Source organism: Symphalangus syndactylus, chromosome 17, assembly GCF_028878055.3.
Source record: "Symphalangus syndactylus isolate Jambi chromosome 17, NHGRI_mSymSyn1-v2.1_pri, whole genome shotgun sequence".
Classification (NCBI taxonomy): Eukaryota; Metazoa; Chordata; class Mammalia; order Primates; family Hylobatidae; genus Symphalangus; species Symphalangus syndactylus.
In genome coordinates this window covers 21176181-21200497 of record NC_072439.2, presented here as the reverse complement: position 1 = coordinate 21200497, position 24317 = coordinate 21176181, and the positions used below count along the sequence as shown (strand labels likewise).

General features: G+C 48.6%; 1 protein-coding gene and 1 pseudogene across 1 annotated transcript; both read left to right on the top strand.

The window, feature by feature from the left end:
* Window positions 1-209: 209 nt before the first annotated feature.
* On the top strand, window positions 210-2842 carry LOC129466963 (cytochrome P450 2A13-like). Its single transcript, XM_063619951.1, has 5 exons — window positions 210-389; window positions 755-856; window positions 1167-1239; window positions 1789-1938; window positions 2146-2842. Exons 1-5 carry the CDS (start codon window positions 210-212, stop codon window positions 2535-2537), a joined length of 897 nt encoding a protein of 298 aa, XP_063476021.1. The 3' UTR covers window positions 2538-2842.
* Window positions 2843-23519: 20677 nt separating this feature from the next.
* LOC129467192 (uncharacterized) lies at window positions 23520-23618 on the top strand (annotated as a pseudogene).
* The last annotated feature ends 699 nt before the right edge of the window (window positions 23619-24317 follow it).

Below are 24317 nucleotides of genomic sequence, written 5' to 3'. Positions count from 1 at the left end.
TCTGGAGTTCCCCTCCCTGTTCAGCTTCCCTGGGGTCCCCCTCCTCCTCCCTTGCTGGCTGTGTCCTAAGCTATGCGGGATTCAGGGTTGGGGTGTAGTTGGGAGGTGAAACGAGGTGATTATATAATCAACCAAAGTCCATCCCGCTTTTTCAGGCAGTATAAAGGCAAACCACCCCAGCCATCACCATCTATCATCCCACTGCCACCATGCTGGCCTCAGGGCTGCTCCTGGTGACCTTGCCAGCCTGCCTGACTGTGATGGTCTTGATGTCTGTCTGGCAGCAGAGGAAGAGCAGGGGGAAGCTGCCTCCGGGACCCACCCCATTGCCCTTCATTGGAAACTACCTGCAGCTGAACACAGAGCAGATGTATAACTCCCTCATGAAGGTGTCCCAAGGCAGGGAGATGGGTGGCACGGGGTGAGGGCTGCCCAGTTGGCTGGGGCTTTGTGGCACGGGATTGACCAGTGTGGACCAGAGTCTTAGGAAAGGGAGTTTTGGAGTTTCAGCATCAGGGTCCTAGCAGGAAAGACAGGATCTTGGGATGTCCAGCTCCCTGACTGTGAGAACCTGGGGGTGAAGCATCCCAGTGCCTGACATCTCCGTGCTGGGCCCATTCAGAGTGGAGGCTGCTCCCTCTAACCACTCCCATCCGCCTCCATCAGATCAGTGAGCGCTATGGCCCCGTGTTCACCATTCACCTGGGGCCCCAGCGGGGTCGTGGTGCTGTGCTGACATGATGCTGTCAAGGAGGCTCTGGTGGACCAGGCTGAGGAGTTCAGCGGGCGAGGGGAGCAGGCCACCTTCGACTGGCTCTTCAAAGGCTATGGTGAGGGGGTGCCCAAGAGGGGGACGGTGGCCAGGTGGACGCGATGGTCTGTGTCCCCAGCCTTCTCCCTGACTCTCCTGCCCACTGGAGGCTATGGCAGAGCCCCCTGTCTGGCCTTCTCTCCCCATCTCCCTTCATTGTGGCCTTTCTATGTGCGTCCCTCACCTGTCTCCAGCGTCCCTGTCCTGATTCCTCCCTGCCTCTCTCTGCCCCGTCTCCTTGTTCTCTCTCACTGGAGTCTCCTCTTTCCCCTCTCTCTCCATCTCTAAGGACATCCTGGGTTTCTGTTTTCCAGCCCTGGTCCTCTGTCTTCATTTGTCTTTTTGTCGCTCTCAGCTTCTGTGCTTCTCCGTGTTTCTCCTCTCTCCGCTTCCCTCTCCCATTTCTTCCTCTGTCTTAGGATTTCAGGGTATTCCTACTTCCACATCTCCAGCCTCCATCTCCTGGTAACCGTCTGTCTTCCTTCCAGACCCTCTCTGTTTCTATCTCAGTATTTTTCTCTTTTCTCCAGCTCAGCTTAAGAATCTTTCACCATTTTTATTTCCTCCTCCCAGATCTCCCCATATCTCACTGCCCCTCCCTCCATCCTCTTCCTCCATCACTCTCTCTCTTTCTCTCCCCACTTCCTTCCCTTCCTCCTTGGAGTATCCCGGTATCCCTCTGTTTCTCTGTGCATCTCTCTGTCTGGCCTTTCTGCTTCTCTTCTGATTCTCTTATTCTTTCTACCCGGTCTCTCTCTCTCTCTCCTCTCCTCTCTTCCTCTCTCTCTCTCTCTCTCTCTCTCGTGCTCTCGTGTTTCTCTGACTGAGTTTGCAGCTCTCCTGGGCCCTCGCGCTGAATCCATCTCTCTCCCATCCCACTCCCTCTCTGCTCCACCCTTGGGGAGCCCCTTGGAGCTGGTCTGCCCCTGCCCCCGCCGCCCCCTGGCCTCTCTCCACCCCGGCGTTCACCTCCCCAGGCGTGGTGTTCAGCAACCGGGAGCGCGCCAAGCAGCTCCGGCGCTTTTCCATCGCCACCCTGCGGGACTTCGGCGTGGGCAAGCGCGGCATCGAGGAACGCATCCAGGAGGAGGCGGGCTTCCTCATCCAGGCCCTCCGGGGCACGCACGGTGAGTAGGGGACCCCGAGTGCGGGGGCGGGGACCCGCGCTTTCTGCCTGGGGATGGGGACTAGGTGGGGAAAGGCGCCCGCACTTCCAGCCCTGGAGTCTGGCGCTGGGATTTGGCTCAACAGGGCCCTGCCTCCTGGAATTCTGACTCTCCTCAGACCTCTGAGTTGACTCTCTTCCCAACCCCCTTCTCCCGCCACACCTGCAGGCGCCAATGTCGATCCCACCTTCTTCCTGAGCCGCACCGTCTCCAATGTCATCAGCTCCATTGTCTTTGGGGACCGCTTTGACTATGAGGACAAAGAGTTCCTGTCACTGTTGGGCATGATGCTGGGAAGCTTCCAGTTCACAGCAACCTCCACGGGGCAGGTAACCGGCTGCAGCCCGGCCCGTGATGCCCCTACCACAACCTGCCAACTGCTCTCCTACCTGGAGACAGGTGGCCCAAACTCCCACCTCCCTCCAGACAGTGTCCCCTCAAAATCAGCCCCCAATATTGGACAACTGGACAGTTGCACCAGAACCCAGGAGGGATGCCCAATACCCAGTCTCCAAGGACACCTGGATAGCTCAACAGATGCTCCCCAAAACAGAGCCTGACGGCAGGATGCATACCCTCAGCTCAGCTCTCTCATCTGGGCACGTGTTCCCATCCCCAACTTACCGTAATTTCTGACAGATGCTCCCTACCCAGTTCTTCTGAATATTTTAACACTTGGACAAGTGACTGCGTCAACCCGCCTCCTGCATACCTAACAGCTGGTGCTGCAAAATCCAGCTCATCATAATCATTTCACATCTACACAAATGTCCCAGATAAGCCCACTGGAATATCTGGCCAAGCGCCCTCTACTTGACCCATTTAAATACCTGAAAACATGGACAGCTGCCCTAACCAACACCCTAAACACATAAATATCTAGACAGATTATTCCCTGACACCCAAATAAGTGTTCCCCAACCCTTTCCAATCACACACCTTACAGAGGTGCTCCCAATGCATCCCACTTGGATAGGTAAACACCTGAACAGGTATCCCCTCCACTTCAACATCTTCACCAGCCCCACTTTAATACCTGAACACCCATACAAAAGCCCCCAATCCAGACCCAGGAAGTATCTGGACAGCTGTCTCCAACCAAGCCCACTTGAATGCCTAAATACCTAGACAGGTGCCACTCACCTCATACCAGCCCCACCTGAAGAGCTAAACACCTGGACAGGTGTCTTCCAACTCAACTTCACTTGAATATCTGAACACCTGATGTGTGCTCCAATCCAGCCTCGTTTGCATACCTCAAACCTGGATTTGTGCCTCAGTTCTTCTCACCTAAATTACTAGACCGTGGCCCTGACACCTAACTCACGTGAAAACTTACATATAAGTTTCCATCCAACCCCACTGAAATACCTAAACACCTGGACAGATGCCTTTAACTCAGTTCCTTCCTTGCTATGAAACAAATCCCCATTCCCATCAGCTGCCCAGGTGGGTGGATCACTTGAGGCCAGGAGTTGGAGACCAGCCTGGCCAACATGGAGAAACCCCATCTCTACTAAAAATACAAAAATTAGCAGGATGTGGTGGTGCATGCCTGTAATCCCAGCTACTCAGGAGGCTGAGGCAGGAGACTTCCTTGAACCCAGGAAGCAGAGGTTGTGGTGAGCCAAGATCATGCCATTGCACTCCAGCCTGGGCAACAAGAGGGAAACTCTGTCTAAAAAAAAAAAAAAAAAAAAAAAAATTCAAAATTAGCAAGGCATGATGGTGCATGCCTGTAATCCCAGCTACAGGAGGCTGAGGCAGGGTAATTGCTTGAACCCAGGAGGCCAAGGTTGCAGTGAGCCGAGATCATGCCATTGCACTCCAGCCTGGGCAACAAGAGCTAGACTCCGTCTCAAAAAAAAAAAAAGTTGATAATAAAAAGGTTAAGAAAAATGAAGAATAAAGAGGATCAGAGAATGGAGCGGGAATTGAAGGATGACATGGGGTCAAGAGAAGGTCTGATATTCTCATATACGTCTCAGGGAAATGTAAATTGATAAACCACTTGGAAGAGCTGTTTGGCAGTACCCACTAAGGCTAAAATATACCTTATCCTATGGCCCAACAATACCAAAAATAACTGAATGCACAGATTACAAAACACCTTGTATAAGAATATTCAGGCCAGGCGCAATGGCTCACACCTGTAATCTAAGCACTTTGGGAGGCTGAGGCGGGCGGATAACTTGAGGTCATGAGTTCGAGACCAGCCTGGCCAACATGGTGAAACCATGTCTCTGCCAAAAAATACAAAAATTAGCTGGGTGTGGTGGTGGGTGCCTGTAATCCCAGCTACTCAGGAGGCCGAGGCAGGAGAATCCCTTGAACCCAGGAGGCGGAGGTTGCAGTGAGCTGAGATCATGCCATTGCACTCCAATCTAGGCAACAAGAGGGAGACTCCATCTCAAAAGAAAAAAAGGATGTGTGTTTGTATTTGTGTTGGTGTTCATTCTTGTGAATGATTTGGTGTGTGCTTGTATATGTTTGTATGGTTTTATATGTGAGGGTGTGTTTATATTTGAGTAGTGGTGGTAGTGTGTGATCCTGTGTGTGTCTGCATGTGCTTGTCATGTTTATAGTTGTGTGTCTGTGTGTGTGTGTGTATGGGTGTGTGTGTCTATCCTGGTCCCTGTCTTCGTGTGGCCTATAGATGTTCAATGTCTTTCTCCCTTTTTCTGTGACAGCATTAGACACAAACACGAGGACAGAAACAGAGAGGGGATGAGACAGACAAAATTGATGAGACCCAGAGGCAGGGATAGAACAGATGGAGAAAGACAGGGAGATTGTGACCTGGGGATATCAAGACATGGTCCACTGAGAGGCCTGTCTCTCTTGCATTCATATGTCTCTGACTAGCTGGTCAGTTCCCTCCCTGTCTTTTGCTGTCTGTGCCTTTTTCTGATCCTGTGGACCTCTCTGCTTAGCCCCCATTTCTCCCCCCTGCCCCCTGCCTCTTCCCCACACTCTTCTATTCCCTTCTGTGTCTCTGTTTCTCTAGACTCTGAGGTCCAGAAGCACAGAGACTGGGTCCAGTTTGATTGATGTCCCCTAGGCTTGGGTCTGTCTCCATCACCTCTGTGAGCCAGTCCCCTCCCTGCCTCTGGCAGGGGTCAGTCCCAACATGTGAATAATCACCCAACATGTGAATAAATGTGTCCACATCTGCTCTGTCTGCCTGGTGCTTTCTTTCGCATTTAAAATGGGGAATCCACATCTTGCTTGCAAAGTTAAACCACTTGCCACCACTGAAGATGCTGATTCAGGGAATGGAGGTGGCCGAGTCAGCACACGTGCACAGGAATGAGACACAGGCAATGCATTATCTGAGGCTGAAAGTCAAAGCTGCCAGGAGCAGCTGCACCCCATACTTCCCCGACCCAGGTGGAGAGGACCAGCAAAGTACAACTCGCACTTTCCTGACCTAGGAAAGATGCCACCATGGACTTTCCTGACCCCAGGACCTGGCTCCTGCTGTGGTGTGCAATCTGGCACAGTCTTTATAGCAACACAAGTATGGCCTAATCCGGGTGCTCTGGGTCCTCATTCTAGCCCTGCGGAGCACTGACAGGGAGGCATGAAGTGCTTTCAATAGAGTAATTCACTTAGTTGTCACCCTTTGAGGTAGAAATTGTTGTCATCCCCATTTTATAGATGGAGAAAGTGAAACACAGAGGGGTTGAGACCTCTCCCAAGGTCACACAGCAGGCTAAAGGTAGAATCAGTTGTCAAACACAGAGTTTGGTTCTACAGCCTGCTGTTTTAATCACTACCCCGTGATGCCTCTCTCAGCAGAATGTGGAGACAGAGAGAGATAGTAGAGAGTAAGAGGCAGAGAGAGAGAGAGAGAGCGTGACGGGCAGAGGAAGAGAATAAGTTCTGGAGAAAGGGGATTCCACAGGTAAACAGCAAGGGAGAAACTGGGTTAAATGACAGGAAACCAATTTCTCACCTGCAGGACTTCTCAGAGCCTTTAGAATATTAATGTGCTTTTAAAATAACGTCAAGAGGGGAGGGGGCTGATAGCAGCTATCCAGACTATTTGGCTTCCCAGCTTTTTCTTTTCCATCACAGCTCTCATCACTATCTCTCAGGTCCAAGGCTCTGAGGGGCACACTCTGGGAAGTCAAAATCAATGACTAACTTGAGTCAGACAAACCTGAGTTCGAATCCCAGCTTCGTCATTCATTTGTTGTGCTAAAGATTCTTGGGCAAGTGCAAGCTCAGCTTGGAGCCTAAAGTTTCCTTATCTGGAAAATATGGACACCTAGTGATATTGTGAGTAACACAACCTGAGTTCAAATCCCAGCTTCGTCATTCATTTGTTGTGCTAAAGATGCTTAGGCAAGTGCAAGCTCAGCTTGGAACCTAAAGTTTCTGTATCTGGAAAATATGGATACCTAGTGATATTGTTTGGTTGTGTCTCCACCCAAATCTCATCTAGAACTGTAGTTACCATAATCCCATGTTATGGGAGGGACACAGTGGGGGTTGATTGAATCATGGGAGTGGGTTTTCCCATGCTGTTCTTGTGATAGTGAATAAGTCTCATGAGATCTGATGGTTTTAGAAAGGGCAGTTTCTCTGCACACGCTCCCTCTTGCCTGCTGCCATATAAGATGTGCCTTTGCTACTTCTTCGCCATCCACCGTGATTGTGAGGCCTCTCCAGCCATGTGGAACTATGAGTCCATTAAACCTCTTTTACTCTATAAATTACCCAGCCTCAAGTATGTCTTCATTAGCAGCATGAGAATGGACTAATACACTAAATTGGTACTGGGAGTGGGACACTGCTGTAAAGATACCCGAAAATGTGGAAGCTACTTTGGAACTGAGTAACAGGCAGAGGTTGGAACAGTTTGGAAGACTCACAGGAAAACAGGAAAATGTGGGACAATTTGAAACTTCCTAGAGATTTGTTGAATGGCTTTGACCAAAATGCTGATAGTGATATGGACAATAACATCCAGGCTGAAGTGGTTTCAGATGGAGAAGGGGAACTTTGGAACTGCACTAAAGGTCACCATTGCTATGCAAAGAGACTGGTGGCATATTGCTCCTGCCCAAAAGATCAGTGGAACTTTGAACTTGAAAGAAATGATTTAGGGTATCTGGCAGAAGAAATTTCTAAGCAGCAAAGCATTCAAGAGGAAGCAGAGAATAAAAGTTTGGAAAATTTGCAGCCTGAAGATACACTAGAAAACCCCAATTCCAGCCAGGCGCGGTGGCTCACGCTTGTAATCCCAGCACTTTGGGAGGCCGAGGCGGGCAGATCACGAGGTCAGGAGATCGAGACCACGGTGAAACCCCGTCTCTACTAAAAATACAAAAAAAAAATTAGCCGGGCGTGGTGGCAGGCGCCTGTAGTCCCAGCTACTCGGAGAGGCTGAGGCAGGAGAATGGCGTGAACCCGGGAGGCAGAGCTTGCAGTGAGCCGAGATTGCGCCACTGCACGCCAGCCTGGGCGACAGAGCGAGACTCCGTCTCAAAAAAAAACAAAAAACAAACAAACAAAAAAACCCAATTCCTGGGGAGAAATTCAAGCCAGCTGCAGAAATTTGCATAAGTAACCAGAAGAATGTGCTCCAGGATAATGGGGAAAAGGTCTCCAGGGCTCCCCTGCTGTGTGCAGCCTTGGGACTTGATGCCCTGCCTCCCAGCCACTCCAGCCTTGACTAAAGGTGGCCAAGGTACAGCTCAGGCCTTTGCTTCAGAGGGTGCAAGCCCCAAGCCTTTAAAACTTCCATGTGGTGTTGGGCCTGTGGTGCACAGGAGACAAGAACTGAGGTTTGGAAACCTCCACCTAGATTTCAGAGGATGTATGGAAACACCAGGATGTCCAGGCAGAGGTCTGCTGCAGGGGCAGAGCCCTCATGGAGAACCTTTGCTAGAGCAGTGCAGAAAGGAAATGTGGGGCTGGAGCCCCCACACAGAGCCCCCGCTGGGGCAGTGCTTAGTGGAGCTGTGAGAAGAGGGTCACCGTCCTCCAGACCCCAGAATGGTAGATCCAACAACTTGCACTGTGCACCTGGAAAAGCCGCAGACACTCAATGCCAGCCCATGAGGGCAGCCAGGAGCGGGACTGTACTCTGCAAGCCACAGGGGCAGGGCTGCCTGAGGTCATGGGAACCCACCTCTTGCAACAGCGTGACCTGCATGTGAGACATGGTGTCAAAGGAGGTCATTTTGGAGCTTTAAGATTTGACTGCCCTGCTGGATTTTGGACTTGCATTGGGCCTATAGCCCCTTCGTTTTGGCCAATTTCTCCTTTTGGAATGGGTGTATTTACCCAGTGGCTGTACCCACATTGTATCTAGGAAATAATTAACTTGCTGTTAATTTTACAGGTTTATAGTCAGAAGGAACTTGCCTCATCTCGGATGAGACTTTGAACTGTGGACTTCTGAGTTAATGCTGAAATGAGTGAAGTTCTTGGGGGACTGTTGGGAAGGCATGATTTATTTTGAAATGTAAGGACATGAGATTTGGGAGGCGTCGGGGTGGAATGATATGGTTTGGCTGTGCCCCCACCCAAATCTCATTTTGAAATATAGTTCCCATAATCCCCATATGTCGTGGGAGGGACCCAGTGAGAAGTAATTGAATCATGGGGGTGAATTTTCCCATGCTGTTTCGTGATAGTGAATAAGTCTCATGAGATCTGATGGTTTTACAAAGGGCAGTTTTCCCGGCACACACTCTGTCTCTTGCCTGCTGCCATGTAAGATGTGTCTTTGCTCCTCCTTTGCCTTCTGCCATGATTGTGAGGCCTCCCCAGCCATGTGGAATGGTGAGTCCATTAAACTTCTTTTTCTTTATAAATTACCCAGTCTCAAGTATGTGTCCATTGGCAGCATGAGAATGAACTAATACACCTACCCTATAGAGTCATTGCGAGGATGGAAATGAGACTCAATATGCCAGGGGAAGGACACATTGTAAGTGTTTGATGAATGTGTAATTGACACAGGGGGAGACATAGACATTCAGAGAGAGGTGGAGGGAGCTAGAGACAGGCCTAGGGAGCTAGACATGGGCCAAGGGAGCTAGAGACTGCAGGCGGGCTGCTGAAGCTGGAGACATGTCAAGGAGGCTAGAGACTGGCCCAGGGAGGTAGAGATTGTCAGGGAGCTAGAGACGGGCCAGGGAGCTAGAGATGGGCTGATGGAGCTAACGAGGGGCTGAGGAAACAGGAATCGCTCAAGCTAGCTGAGAAGCTGAGGGAAACGCTTCATGAAGGATCAAAGCTGGACCTCCCAGGACTCCTCCTGCCTCTCCCCAGATTTGTGAGAGTCTGCAGGGATTACTTCCTCATCCTGATTTGCCCAGCCTTAACTCAAGTAGGGCTGAGATTGCAGTTTTCTGGACAGAGTACCTATACCAGGCCATTCTTGTCTTGCTGTAAAGAAATACCTGAGACTGGGTAATTTATGGGGAAAAGAGGTTTAATTGACTTATGGTTCTGCAGGCTATACAAGCATGGTGCAGCCATCAGCTCAGCTTCTGGGGAAGCCTTAGGGAGCATTTACTCACAGCAGGAGGCAGAGCAGAGCAGGCAGGTCATATGGCGAGAGCCAGAGCAAGAGAGAGAGTGGCAGGGAGGGGCCACACTTTACAACAACCAGATCTTACAGGAACTCACTATCAAGAGGACAGAACCAAGCCATGATAGATCCGCCCCCACGACCCAAACACCTCCCACCAGGTCCCACCTCCAGCGCTGGAGACTACAATTCAACATGAGATTTGGACGGTGACAAATATTCAAACTACATCAGTACCATAATGCAACAGCTGAGACTAAAGTCACCCCAAATCCCAGCACCTCCACTTATATGTTGTGTGACTCTGGACAATTGACTCCATGTCTCTGAGCCTCAGTCTCCTATATAATGGGCATAATGATATTACCTACACTATGTGGTTGAAAGGATCCAGGGAGTTGATGGTACATAGTAAACACTCAGAAATTTTAGCTATTTTGATGATTATTACAACCAGATGTCTATTTCCAGTGCCAAAGCCCAAATGATCTCATAAAACCTGTTAGGTCACATTCCCCCTCTACTCAAAACTCTCCCATGGCTCTCATCTCACTTGGAGTAAAAGCCAAAAGCATTTGGCCTGGCCGCAAACCCCCTCTCTGAGCCCATCTCCTACACTCTCTTCCTAACTCGCTCCAGCACTCTTGGCTTCCTCCATATTCTTGCAGATTCCAGGGTTTCTCCCACCTCAGCACCTTTGCACCAGCTGTTCCCTCGGCCTGGAATGCTCTTCACTCAGACTGCATCACCGCTCACTTCTTTCTCTCCTTCAGAACTTGCTCAGAAGTTACCTTCTCAGAGGAGCCCTTCCCTGGCCCCCATATGCACAACTAGTTACACAATTTTTAGGGGAGTGCCTTTTTGGTTTGGTCTGAGTAGGGTATTTGTGTCTGTTGGGGGGAATGGGTGATAGATGTCACAGGGGAGCCACAACTATTTGGGCTGGTGGCACCGGGGTAAAAGAGTTTACCAAAACACTTGTAGATAAAGAAAGGCGGAAGTATTAGAGAATGTATGAAAATACGTTGCCTGGGAGTGAGGACGGAGAGATGACAGAGACAGAACTTGTGGAAGAATTCTGAGCAGAGAAGGGACTTGCTCTGATTTATGTTTTAAAAGGATTTCTCTAGCTGCAGGCCTGTCTGTGCCCAGGCAGCCTGTGAGGCAGGTGTGGGCAGGAGAGGAGCCCCAAAGGTTATGTCCTTCAGTCCCCACAGGAGCAGGGTGACAGGCGTGGGTTCCCACCCATGCTCTAGGCTCTGAGCCCAGAATGTAGGGGAGAGGATTGCCAGCTTTCACCTGGCTCCCGCCCAACTCAGTCCTTGAGTAAGATCGGTGATGCAAAGAGAGCTTGCGCAGTGGGTAATTCACAGAACCCTGTTTCATAACATCAGCGGCAGGGTTTGCTCTCTGCTGCCTCCCTGTGGAGTGGTGAGTTTATAGCAAGGATGGGCCTTCGAATCTGGATCTTCAGGATTCAGTCCAGCTGACACCACCTGTCCTGGCTTAATCATTAACAGCACCTCTTCGACTCTCAAAACAATCCTGGTGTGAACAATAAATTACATAGCTCTAGTTTTAATGCACTTTGATCTTATAGCCCGGTTATTATCTCCCCCCAAAAATGGTACAGCTTCAAAGAGTAAATAACGTCATAAATAGGTTGAATGTTAGAATTGTGAATTTCGGCCTGGTGCGGTGGTTCAAACCTGTAATCCCAACACTTTGGGAGGCTGAGGCAGGCAGATCACTTGAGGTCAGCAGTTCGAGACCAGCCTGGACAACATGGCAAAAATCCCATCTCTACTAAAAATACAAAACTTAGCCAGGCATGGTGGTGGGCACCTGCAATCCCAGCTACTGGGGAGGCTGAGGCACGAGAATCGCTTGAACCCCGAGGCAGAGGTTGCAGTGAGCCAAGATCGATAAATAAAAGAATTGTGAATTCTTCAAGCAACAAAAACAACTGGCCTCTATTAACTGCTCACTCTGTGCCAGGCAATGTTGTAAACATTTTACCGTTGCTAACTCATTTAACCCTTCCACAACTTTTTTGGGCAACTTTTTATGTATTTACTTACTTATTTAATTTCAGTAGCTTTGGGGGTATGAGTGGTTTTTGGTTACATGGAGGAACTGTATAATGGTGGAGTCTGAGGTTTCAGTGCACCTGTCATCCGAGTAGTGTACATTGTACCCAGTATATAGTTTTTTTATCCTTTGCTCCCATCCCGCCTTCCCCCTTCTGAGTCTCCAATGTCCATCGTACCCATCTGTATGCCTTTGCATCCTCATAGCTTAGGTCCCACTTATAATAAAGAACATACAGTACTTGGTTTTCCATTCCTGAGTGACTTCATTTAAAATAATGGCCTCCAGCTCCATCCAAGTTGCTGCAAAGACATTATTCCTTCTTTTATGACTGAGTAGTATTCCATGGTGTATGATATATACCATGTTTTAATCCACTCAGGGCTGATGGGCTGAGTAGATTAAAATCCACAGGTTGGTTCCATATCTTTGCAATTGTGAATTGTGCTGTGATAAACATATACATGCCGGTGTCCTTTTGATATAACTACTTCTTTTCCTGTGGGTAGATACCTAGTAGTGGGATTGCTGGATCAAATGGTATATCTACTTTTAGTTCTTTAAGAAATCCACACACTGTTTTCCATAGACGTTTCACCAATTTACATTCGCACCAGCAGTGTACAAGCATTCCCTTTTCACCACATCCACACCAACATCTATTATTTTTTGATTTTTTAATAATGGCCATTCTGGCTGGGATAGGGTAGTATCTCATTGTGGTTTTATTTTATTTTTGAAACAGGGTCTCTTTGTCACCCAGGCTGGAATGCAGTGGCACGATCACCGCTCACTGTAGGCTCAACTGCCTGGGCTCAAGCAATCCTCCTGCCTCAGCCTCCCCAGCAACTGGGACTATAGGTGTACACCTGGAAATTTTTTTTTTTAGAGATGGGGACTTACTATGTTGCCCAGGCTAGTCACAAGCTCCTTGGCTCAGGCATTCCTCCCTGTTTGGCCTACCCAAGTGCTGAGATATGGTTTGGCTGTGTCCCCACACAAATCTCATCTAGAATCGTAGCTCCCATAATCCCCATGTGTCGTGTGAGGGACCTGGTGGGAGGTGATTGATTCACGGGGGTGGGTCTTTCCCATGCTGTTCTCATGATAGTGAATAAGTCTCACAAGATCTGGTGGTTTTATAAAGGGCAGTTCCCCTGCACGCGCTCTCTTGCCTGCCACCAGGTAAGATATGCCTTTGCTCCTCCTTCACCTTCCACCATGATTGTGAAGCCTCCCCAGCCCTGTGGAACTGGGAGTCCATTAAACCTCTTTTTCTTTATAAATTACCCAGTCTTGGTATTTCTTCATAGGAGTATGAAACATGCTGGGGTTACAGGCATGAGCCACCGCGCCTGGCCTTCATTGTGATTTTTAACTTGTATTTCCCTGATGTGAGTCCTCCACACAACTTTAAGAGATAGGAGCTGGCCGGGCGCAGTGGCTCACGCCTGTAATCCCAGAACTTTGGGAGGCCGAGGTGGGCAGATCACCTGAGATGAGGAGTTCGAGACCAGCCTGGCCAACATGGCAAAATCCCATCTCTACTAAAAATACAAAAATTAGCCGGGCGTGGTGGCATGCACCTGTAGTCCCAGCTACTCAGGAGGTTGAGGCAGGAGAATTGCTTGAATCCAGGAGGTGGAGGTTGCAGTGAGCCAAGACTATGCCACTGCACTCCAGCCTGGGCACCACAGCGAGACTCCGTCTCAAAATAAAGAAGAAGAAGAAGAAGACAAAGACGAAGAAGAAGAGGAAGAAGAAGAAGAAGAAGAAGAAGAAGAAGAAGAAGAAGAAGAAGAAGAAGAAGAAGAAGAAGAAGAAGAAGAAGAAGAAGAACAAGAGGAGGAGGAGGAAGGAGAAGAAGAAGAAGAAGAAAAGAAGAAGTAGGAGCTAATGTCTCCATTTTACAGATGAAGAAACCGAGGCATGGATGTTGCCAGCTGGTAAATAGGGAAAGCCAATACCTAATGATATCCTGCATCACTCCATTATGCTGCCTTTCCAGTCATAGAGTCAAGACTATTTAGAATTCTATGTGAATAACAATCTCAACATGCATGTACTGAGTGCTTCCTGGATCAGCAGCCCTTCATGGACCATGTTATTTAAGTTTCACAACAAGCCTGTGGAGTAAGTATCATGAGCCACATTTCAGTTTTATTCATTCACTCACTCAACAAATATTGACTCAGCTGTGAATAAAATGGACAGCAATCCCTGCTCTCAAGCATTGTTTGGAAACAAATAATAAAATAAATAAATAAAACAACAACAACAAAAAACACCTAAAGCCCCTACCCAACAATCAACAGGCGATGTCCAGGAAGATTGTGACCGCACAGTACTCAACCTATGAGGAACCGGGGGAGGGACCTGCGCATTAAGGGATAAATTGCTTGTTGAATCTGTACTGGGTGTGCCTGCTCATCAGACACCCCATCTTGCAAGACCATCATTAAAAGTCTCATTTTCGCTGATCTCCGGGTTTCTGAGTCCATTCTTTGGGTCTGGACAGGTGAGTTTGTTTCTCACAAGCTCGTGGCCATACGGGGAACTCTGCTTGCGTGGAGTGAGACTCTGGCCAAGAGGCAAGATGACTCCCACTTGATTTATGTGGCCCGCTCTGTCCGAGTGTCCTGGCTCCCCACAGAAGCCATAGGCAAACCTGAAACTGTTATTTCGAAGACAACAGAAGTGGCACAGGTAGAAAAGCAGGTACTGCGGCAACCAGGCAACCTCGTGCATGAGACAAGGTAGAAAAATGGGACTATAAGTACTGCCTTGGTGTTTGGGCATTTTCAGAGGTCTCAGGGTGTGCGAGAAACCTCCAGTAAGCAGGGGCTGAATTAACAGGGAAAAGCTCAGACATAGAAACTAACTGAAAATGGGAAACAGGAATTCTAGGGACAAGGAGCAAATGAAAGAGGGAAGATTCTGACATTCTCCCAGAGAATCCATTGGGGAGAATGTTGCAGGTTTAAAGGGATAACCCTCAAACCAGGGACAAGGAAAAGCAAAAGATGATAAAGTATTGCTCTCTTATCTGGCCCAAAGAGCCCATTCGTCAGCCTTCGGCCTTTTGGCCTAAGTTTGGCTCAGATGAAGACTAGGTATGTCAAGCTTTAATTATCTGTGTGAATGATAAAACCCCATCCTCACAAGAGGAGATGGGTTATGCTCTTTGTTGGATTAGTAAATTAACCCCATGTTCTCTCTTAAAAAGGAAGAAAAAAAGCATAGTAAAGAGCCCTCGGCTGGGCGCAGTGGCTCACACCTGTAATCCCAGCACTTTGGAAGGCTGAGGCGGGCAGATCGCTAGGTCAGGAGTTTGAGACCAGCCTGCCCAACATAGTGAAACCCCATCTCTACTAAAAATACAAAAAAAATTAGCCAGGCATGGTGGCGTGTGCCTATAATCCCACCTACTCAGGAGGGTGAGGCAGGAGAATCTTTTGAACCCGGGAGGTGGAGGTTGCAGTGCAAGATCACACCATTGCACTCCAGACTGGGCGACAAGAGTGACATTCCATCTTGAGAAAAAAAAAAGTGAAGAAGCAGCTACTGAAAAGAGAGGAACTGTGATAAAGAGAGATTGCACAGGAGCCTGGGGAGGTATTTCTCTCTGATGAGCAGAGCAGGAGGCAGAGGCATAGCTGAAGTGACCTCAAGGGACTCCATATCTGATGCCCAGAAACTGAAATATCTGCCCTGGACCTAAATGAGTGGCACTTGAACAATCTCAAAGTAATAGTTGAAGGCGAGGCGTGTTGGCTCACACCTGTGATTCCAGCAATTTGGGAGGCCTAGGCAGGTGGATCACTTGAGGCCAGGAGTTCAGGACCAGCCTGACCAACATGGCAAAACTTCATGTCTACTAAAAATACAAAAAAAAAAATTAGCCGGGTGTGGTGGGTGCATGCCTGATGTTGGACTTCAAGCCTTCAGAGCTGTGAAACAATCAACTTTTGTTGAAGCCACTCGGTCTATGATAGTTTGTTATGCAGCTCTAGTGGACTAATACAAAGGGTCTTCACAGATTGACATTCAGAGCTCACCCATCCATTGCATCATTTATTCCACAAACATTGATATCCATTTCTTGCCTTCTTAGGGCTGGCGTTCTAGCACCATAAGTAAACAAACACATGACATCGTGCTGGGTTGGGCTCGGTGGCTCACGCCTGTAATCCCAGCTCTTTGGGAGGCTGAAGTGGGAGGATTGCTCGAGCCCAGGAGTTCAAAAACAGCCTTGGCAATACAGCGAGACCCAATCTCTACAAAAAAAAATTTTAAAGTGAGCCAGGTTGGTGGTGCACAACTGTGATCTCAGCTACTTGGGAAGCTGAAGTGGGAGGATCGCTTGAGGCAGAGGCTGCAGTGAGCTGAGATCACACCACTGCACACCAGCCTGGGTGACAGAATGAGACGCTGTCTCGAAAAAGCAAAAAGCAAGAAACAAAAAAAAATCATGCTGGGTAGTATTAAGTGCTATGAAGAAAAGTAAAACTGGATGAGAGGAGAGAGAGGGTAGGTCGCTGCTTTAGCAGGGCAGTCAGGCGAGAGAAGGGCACATGAGCAGTGGGCTGGATGCACCAAGGTCATGAGTCGTGAAAATACCTGAGAACTGGACACAAAAGTTGACCCAACAGTGACCTGTATATCCTTTGGACTTTTATCCCAAGAGAAGAGATGATGGACATGATCAGACTTGCATTTAATGAGAGGCCTGTGGCTGCTGTGAGGAGGGGGACACATAGACCAGCTGGGAAACCATACAGGAAACCCAGCAAGGCATCTGCACTATAGAAGTCATATCAGTCTGCTGGGGATGCTGTAACAAAGCCCCGCCACAGACTAGGTGGCTTCTACAGAAATGTGTTGGCTCACAGTTGTGGAGGCTGGGAGCCCAAGGTCTAGGTGTCTGCAGGGTTGGTTCCTGAGGGCTGTGAGGCAGGATCTCTTCCACACTTTTCTCCTAGTTTCTGGTAGTTTGCTGCCCATCTTTGGTGTTTCTTGGCTTGTAGGTGCATTACCCCATCTCTGCTTTCATCTTTACGTGGCCTTCCTGGGTATCTCTGTGTCCAAATTTCCCTTCTTTTATAGAGACAGTCATATTGAGGCTGGGCAACAAAGTGAGACCCCCGTCTCTACCAAATTCTTGTAATTAGCCAGACATGATGGCACATGCCTATAGTCCTGGCTACTTGAGAGGCAGAGGCAGGAGGGTGGCTTGAGGTCAGGAGTTCGAGACCAGACTGGGCAGCATAGCAAGAGCCACCTCTACAAAAATATAAAATAAAATAATTAGCTGGACATGATGGTGCACCCTGTAGTCCAAGCTATTTGGGAGGCTGAGGTGGGAGGATCGTTTGAGCCCAAGAGTTCAAGACTGCAGTGAGCTATGATGACACCACTGCACTCCAGCCTGGGACAGAAAAACACTCCAACTCTTTTTTTTTTTTTTTTTTTTGAGACAGAGTCTTGCTCTGTTGCCCAGGCAGAAGTGCAGTGGCACAGTCTTGGCTCACTGCAACCTCTGCCTCCTGAGCTGAAGCAATTTTCCTGCCTCAGCCTTCCTGGTAGCTGGGATTAGAGGTGCGCACCACCACACCTGGCTAATTTTTGTATTTTAGTAGAGATGGGGTTTCACCATGTTGGCCAGGCTGGTCTTGAACTCCTGACCTCAAGCAATCCACCCGCCTCGGCCTCCCAAAGTGCTGGGATTACAGGCGTGAGCCACTACACCACCAAGACTCCAACTCTTAGACAAACAAAAAGACAGTCATAGTGTATTTAAACCAAGCTAATGACCTCATCTTAGCTTGATCATCTGCAAAGACCCTTTCTCCAAATAAGATCACATTCACAGGTCCTGGGGTTTAAGATTTCAATATCTTTTGGGAGCACAAAATTCAAAGTATAACAATGATGGAGATGTAGAGAAACGGACATGTTCCAAAGACATTTAGGAGGCAAAATCAATGACTCAGGGATGGGTTACATATGGCCAGTCGGGGAGAGAAATGTGTTGAGCATGAACCTGGAACGATGGAACAGATGGAAATTTTCTTAGTAGAGATGGGGTTTCACCATCTTGGCTAGGCTGGTCTCAAACTCCTGACCTCAAGTGATCCGCCCACCTTGGCCTCCCAAAATGCTGGGATTACAGGCATGAGCCATCACCCCTGGCCTTAGATGAAAAATTTCCAAACACGCACGGGGCTGGGGGCTGCTGTGGTCTTGCCAACTGCTCCAGGCATGCATGTGGGGGGCCACAGCATCCCTGTCCGTGGGGATGTCATCCAGAATAGTCCCTGTCCCTGGAAAGGTGGAAACTACAAGAGGCATCCCCATTACAGACTGAATCCAGGAACCTTACAATGAATTTTTTGAAACTTAAAAATAGAGACTTTTAGCGCTGTGGGATCATAGACTCATAGAATAATAACTGTGAACATTTACAGAGCCCATCTAGGTCTGAGCATTGCATTGTGCAATTTACATTCATGACCTTATTTAACCCTCCCATTGCCTTCCAAGTCAGAGATCCCCATTCTCTAAATAAGGAACAGCTCAGAGGGAGAATGGTCTCTGGGGTCTCCAGGGTTAGAATGTGACAGATTTGGGCCGGGCACAGAGCTCACGCCTGTAACCCCAGCACTTTGGGAAGCCGAGGCAGGCAGATCACTTGAGGCCAGGTGTTCGAGACCAGCCTGGCCAACATGGTGAAACCCTGTCTCTACTAAAAATACAAAAATTAGCCAGGTGTTGTGGCATGTGCCTGTAATCCCAGCTACTGGGGAGGCTGAGGCACAAGAATCGCTTGAACCCAGGATGTGGGGGTTGCAGTGAGCCGGGATTGTGCCACTGCACTCCAACCTGGGCAACAGAGTGAGACTCCATCTCAAGCAAAAAAAAAAAGCTCTCATTACAGAGCCTGCTGCGAGCCGGAACTACCTAAATATTTGACGGGCATTGTACAGCTTGGCCCCCATTTCACAGATGAAGAAACCGAGGCTCAGAGATGCTAAGCCATTTTCCCAAAGTCACCAGCAAGTAGAATGCCCAAGGTGTGGCTTGAATCCAAGACTGTTGTCTATCTCCAAAGTCCACCTCGGAGCAGCAAAAGGGACCACCTCACCTACCCTGACACTTGAAGATGAAAGAAGTGTGGACCAGAGAAGGAAAGACCTCATGCAAGATCCACAGCAAACTGTGGCCGAGGGAACTGGGATGGCAATGGGGAAGAAGTAGAGCTCTTGCATCAGAGCCCTGTATCTGAGCCAAGCACGGCGGCTCATGCCTGTAATCTCAGCACTTTGGAAGGCTGAGGCGAGCGGATCACAAAGTCAGGCATTTGAGACCAGCCTGGCCAACATGGTGAAACCCTGTCTCTACTAAAAATACAAAAATTAGCTGGGCATGGTGGTGCGTGCCTGTAATCCCAGCTACTCAGGAGGCTGAGGCAGGAGAATCGCTTGAGCTTGGGAGATGGAGGTTGCAGTGAGCTGAGATCAGGCCATTGCACTCCAGCCTGGGCAACAGAGCAAGAAAAAAAACAGCCCTGTATCTGTAGACATTTCTCTGTGTATCTCTCTCACACCCTTCTTGAGAAGGACATAAACTCTGTGGACAAAGCAGGCATGGGCCCTTAATCTCCTGAGGAGTTTTTCTGAACTTTCTTTGAGACAGAGTCTCACTCTGTCACCCAGGCTGGAATGCAATGGAGCCATCTCGGCTCACTGCAACTTCCACCTCCCGGGTTCCAGCGATTCTCCTGCCTCAGCCTCCCGAGTAGCTGGGATTACAGGTGCATGCCACCACGCCTGGCTAATTTTTGTATTTTTAGTAGAGATGGGGTTTCACCATGTTGGCCAGGCTGGTCTGGAACTCCTGACCTCACGTGATCTGCCTGCCTCGGCCTCCCAAAGTGCTGGGATTACAAGTGTGAGCCACCATGCCCCACCCACAGGGTTGTTTTGAAGGCTCGGTGAGGACATGTGTGTCCTAGACCTGGCACATAAGAGTTGGTCAAATACGTGTACTGCTCCCCACCCTTCTAATAAACCAAATGCAGCACTGGGATGGAGGGGGGAGGCACAGGGATAGCTGAGCAGGGAGGGGATCCTGGGGCTCCAGGGGTGGGCAGCGGACTCAGATACTCAGATCTGATATGGAGCCCCGTGACTGTGAACTCCACTGAGATTTTGGGTTCTTTAATACAACAGTTAACCTTTCCTTGACTATGACACCCAGGAGCCATCCTAGCCTAGCCCTTGGACTCTATCTGGTGCCAGAATGGGCCAGGGCTTGGATATCTCAAAATATCAGCTGATAACAGGTCAGTAAATATTCTGAGAAGATGAAAAATGGACAACCTGAACCCCAAGCCTTGCTTCCACCTAAACGGCGACCCCAGACCTTAGTCACATTCTGAGACCAGATCCTGGTCCCTCAGTGAGCACTGGACCGGGACCACCCATCCACGCTACTGACTCCACACTGATCCTGGCCACAGCCTGAGCCATGAAAGTCACCTCAGGGAGGAGGAATAGCAAGAGGAAAGGGCAGGAGGCTTGGAACTGTGTTGTGTTTGGCTAGAGTAACAAGAGAAAAAGCTTAGCCCAGAGGGTCCATCGGGGGAAATTTGGGGACATGGACCATGAGAGGTCCTTTGGATTCTTAGAAAAATCTCTGAATGTCCCACCGAGGAGTTTTGACTTTTTCCTAGGGCCTTTGGAACCATGGGAGATTTTAAGTAGGGGAAGTCACAATCAAATTTGTGCTGTAGAAAAATCACTCTAAAGCCGGGTGCGGTGGCTAATGCCTGTAATCGCAGCCTGGGCAACATAGCGAGACCACGTCTCTACAAAAAATAAGAAAATTAGCTGGGGGTGGTAGCATGAGCCTGTAGCCCCAGCTACTCAGGAGACTAAGGAGGAAGGATCGATTGAGCCCAGGAGTTTGAAGCTACAGTGAGCTGTGATTGCACCACTGCACTCCAGCCTGAGTGACAGAGCAAGACCTTGTCAAAGAAAAGAAAAGAGAAAGGAAAAGGAAGGAAAGAAGGAAGGAAGGAAGGAAGGAAGGAAGGAAGGAAGGAAGGAAGGAAGGAAGGAAGGAAGGGAAAGGAAGGAAAGGAGGGAGGGAGGGAGGGAGGGAGGAAGGAAGGAAGGAAGGAAGGAAAGGAAAGGAAAGGAAAGGAAAGGAAAGGAAAGGAAAGGAAAGGAAAGGAAAGGAAAGGAAAGGAGGGAGGGAGGAAGGAAAGAAGGAAGGAAAGGAAAGGAGGGAAGGAGGGAGGGAGGGAAGCTCTGTACCCTGAGGGGAATCCACAGAACTGGACCTGCTGACAGATGCCGGCTAAGTCACTGATGGCTGGTGGGAACGAGGATATCTATCAGGGCATCTACAGGAAAACAGCCTGAAAAATGTCTATATTAATTAAGGTAAAGGCCAGGTTGTTGTAACCAACAGATCCCAAAATGCAGTCACTCAAATAAAATACAAGTTTCTTTCTCTATTTTGTGTCCCTCTTGAAGTAGACAGTCCAGCACGGCAAGCTGGCTCCCCTCCTTGTGGTCAATCATGGACCCAGATTCCTTCAAACTCGTTGCTCTGCTATAGTTCAGTGGTTCTCCAAGTGCAGCCTCCAGACCTGCAGCATCAGCATCACCTTGGAACTTTTTTTTTTTTAGACAGACAGGGTCTTGCTCTGTCACCCAGGCTGCAATGCAGTCGTGTGATATCAGCTCACTGCAGCCTCCACCTCCTGTGCCCAAGCAATCCTACTGCCTTAACCTCCCAAGTAGCCAGGACTATAGGCATGCACCATATACCCAGCCGTCTGAAACTTGTTAAAAACTCAAATTCTTAAACCCCACCCCAGACCTGCTAAATCAGAAACCCAAAACCTGTGTTTCAACAAGGCCTGCAGGCAGTTCTGAGGCATGCTCTCAGCAGAGCATCACTACCCTACAGTATTACCGTGATCTTCATGGTCAAAGAGCAGAAGGTTTTGTACGGCTTTTTTTTCCCCCTTTTTTTTTTTTTTTTTTCGAGATGGAGTTTCACTCTTGTTGCCCAGGCTGGAGTGCAATGGCACAATCTCAGCTCACTGCAACCTCCACCTCCCGGGTTCAAGCAATTCTCGTCTCAGCCTCCCAAGTAGCTGGGATTACAGGCATTCACCACCACACCTGGCTAAGGTTGTATTTTTAGTAGAGACGGGGTTTCTCCATGTTGGTCAGGCTGGTCTCGAACTCCTGACCTCAGGTGATCCACCTGCCTCGGCCTCCCAAAGTACTGGGATTACAGGCATGAGCCACTGAGTCTGGCTCCCTTTTCTCTTTTATTTCCTTTTCTTTTTTTTTTTTTTTGAGATGGACTCTCACTCTGTCACCCAGGCTGGAGTGCAGTGGCATAATCTCGGCTCACTGCAACCTCCACCTCCCCAATACAAGTAATTCTCCTGCCTCAGCCTTCCGAGTAGCTGGGATTACAGGTGCGCACCACCACACCCAGCTAATTTTTGCATTTTTAGTAGAAATGGGGTTTCGCCATGTTGGCCAGGCTGGTCTTGAACTCCTGACCTCAGGTGATCCACCCACCTCGGCCTCCCAAAGTTCTGGGATTACAGGCATGAGCCACCGCACCTGGCTGGTTTTCTACTTCTTGAGTCATCCACTCCAGCACAGAAGATGGAAGGGATGGAAGACCTCTGACTGTTCAAAGACCTCAGGCCCAGAAGAAACTTGAATTTTGGGCACACAACATGAGTTATGAGGGTGAGGGAGTCCAGTCTAGCATAATGGTGAGTAATATGGGTTCTGGAGACAGGCTGCCTTATTTTAAATCCCAAATGTGTGACTTTCCACAAGTAACATCTCCTTGAGCCTCAGTTCCCTCTTCCACAATATGGGGATCATGACAGTATTATCTGTCTCCTGATGTTACTATGAGAATTCATGGTGTTATGTCCCTGACACATAACAAGCCCTCAAGTGTTAGTTTAATATTAGTCTTAATATTTTAAGGTTGATAGGAGTTGCTTTTTGTGCCAAGCCTTGCGTTAAAGGATTTCCTACAGTATCACATTGAATCCTCATGGTGTAGCCATCATGATTACTTTATGTTATACAGAGATAGGTTTTGTTAAAATAGATAGGTTTTGTTAAAATACTCATTTTCTAAAGGAGGAAACTGAAGGGCAGACTGGTGAAGTCATTTACATATATCAAAAGAAATACAGATTGTAGGTGCTGGAACTGGAATTCTAACTCAGGTATGATTGATGTAGCCTCAAGTCTTCATCACCTCTCAAGAAAACCAGCTTTCTGCCTGGCATGGTGGCTCACGCTTGTAATCCTAGCACTTTGGGAGGCTGAGGTAGGTGGATCACAGGAGGTCAAGAGTTCAAGACCAGCCTGGCCGACATGGTGAAACCCCATCTCTACTAAAAATACGGGTGTGGTGGCAGGCGCCTGTAATCCCAGCTACCTGGGAGGCTGAGGCAGGAGAACTGCTTGGACCCTGGAGGCAGAGGTTGAGGTGACCCAAGATTGTACCACTGCACTCCAGCCTGGGCAACAGAGCGAGATTCCGTCTCAAAAAAAAAAAAAAAGAAAAAAAAAGTAATGAAATGAAAAAAATGAGTCCTAGAGCCAGTAAATGTCGTAAATGTCTCAGCTAGTCAGGTAGTAAAAGGTCTCAACTAGGCAGTGGCAGAGCAGGATTCAAATTCGTGGCTGTTGTGATGCCTCCGAAGACTCTGAGCGCCACCTGGTGGTAACTTGCCTGTGCCTCTTCTGACCTGGAAGAACAGCAACTAACACACTAACACAGCATTTACTACAGGCCAGCCACTGTTCTAAGTGCTTTACTTAGATTTAGCTTTTTTGTGCTCGCTTCGGCAGCACATATACTAAAATTGGAACGATACAGAGAAGATTAGCATGGCCCCTGTGCAAGGATGACACGCAAATTGTTCCATATTTTTAAAAAATGTCCCAGCTGAGGGCCTTTGTCCCATTGTCCCTCTGTGACCCCTTCATCTTTGATAAAGCACTGATATCTCCTTCCTAATAAATAGACCCTGAGTTCTGTAAAAAAAAAAAAAAAAAAGGATTTAGCTTTTTTTTTTTTTCTTTTTGAGATGGAGTCCCACTCTGTCTTCCAGGCTGGAGTGCAGTGGTGCAATCTTGGCTCACTGTAACCTCCGCCTCCCGGGTTCAAGCGATTCTCCTGCCTCAGCCTCCTGAGTAGCTGGGATTACAGGCGGCTGCCACCACGCCTGGCTAATTTTTTGTATTTTTACAAAATACAAATTACTAATTTTTTGCATTTTCACCATGTTGGCCAGGCTGGTCTTGAACTCCTGACCCCGTGATCTACCTGTCTTGGCCTCCCAAAGTGCTGGGATTACAGGTATAAGCCACCACTCCCGGCCCATTTAATTTAAATTAACTTATTTAATCCCTCCGCTTAACAACCTGCTAAGGCAGGTAAGTTATAATTGGCACCCCTTCCACTTTTCACCCTTTTTTTCTTTTTCGTTTCAATATTTTTTTGGGAAACACGTGGTTTTGGTTACATGGATAATTTCTTCAGTGGCGATTTCTGAGATTTTGGTGCACCCGTCACCCGAGCAGTTTACACTATACCCAATGTGTAGTCTTTTATCCCTCACCCCCCTCCC

Bases quoted from the DNA above. Each gene is read 5' to 3' on its own strand.
- LOC129466963 (XM_063619951.1), top strand. From the start codon at position 210: ATGCTGGCCTCAGGGCTGCTCCTGGTGACCTTGCCAGCCTGCCTGACT. The intron at 857-1,166 runs GTGGCCAGGTGG...TGTCGCTCTCAG, and splicing joins GGGTGCCCAAGAGGGGGACG to CTTCTGTGCTTCTCCGTGTT. The intron at 1,240-1,788 runs GTATTCCTACTT...TCACCTCCCCAG, and splicing joins CTCTGTCTTAGGATTTCAGG to GCGTGGTGTTCAGCAACCGG.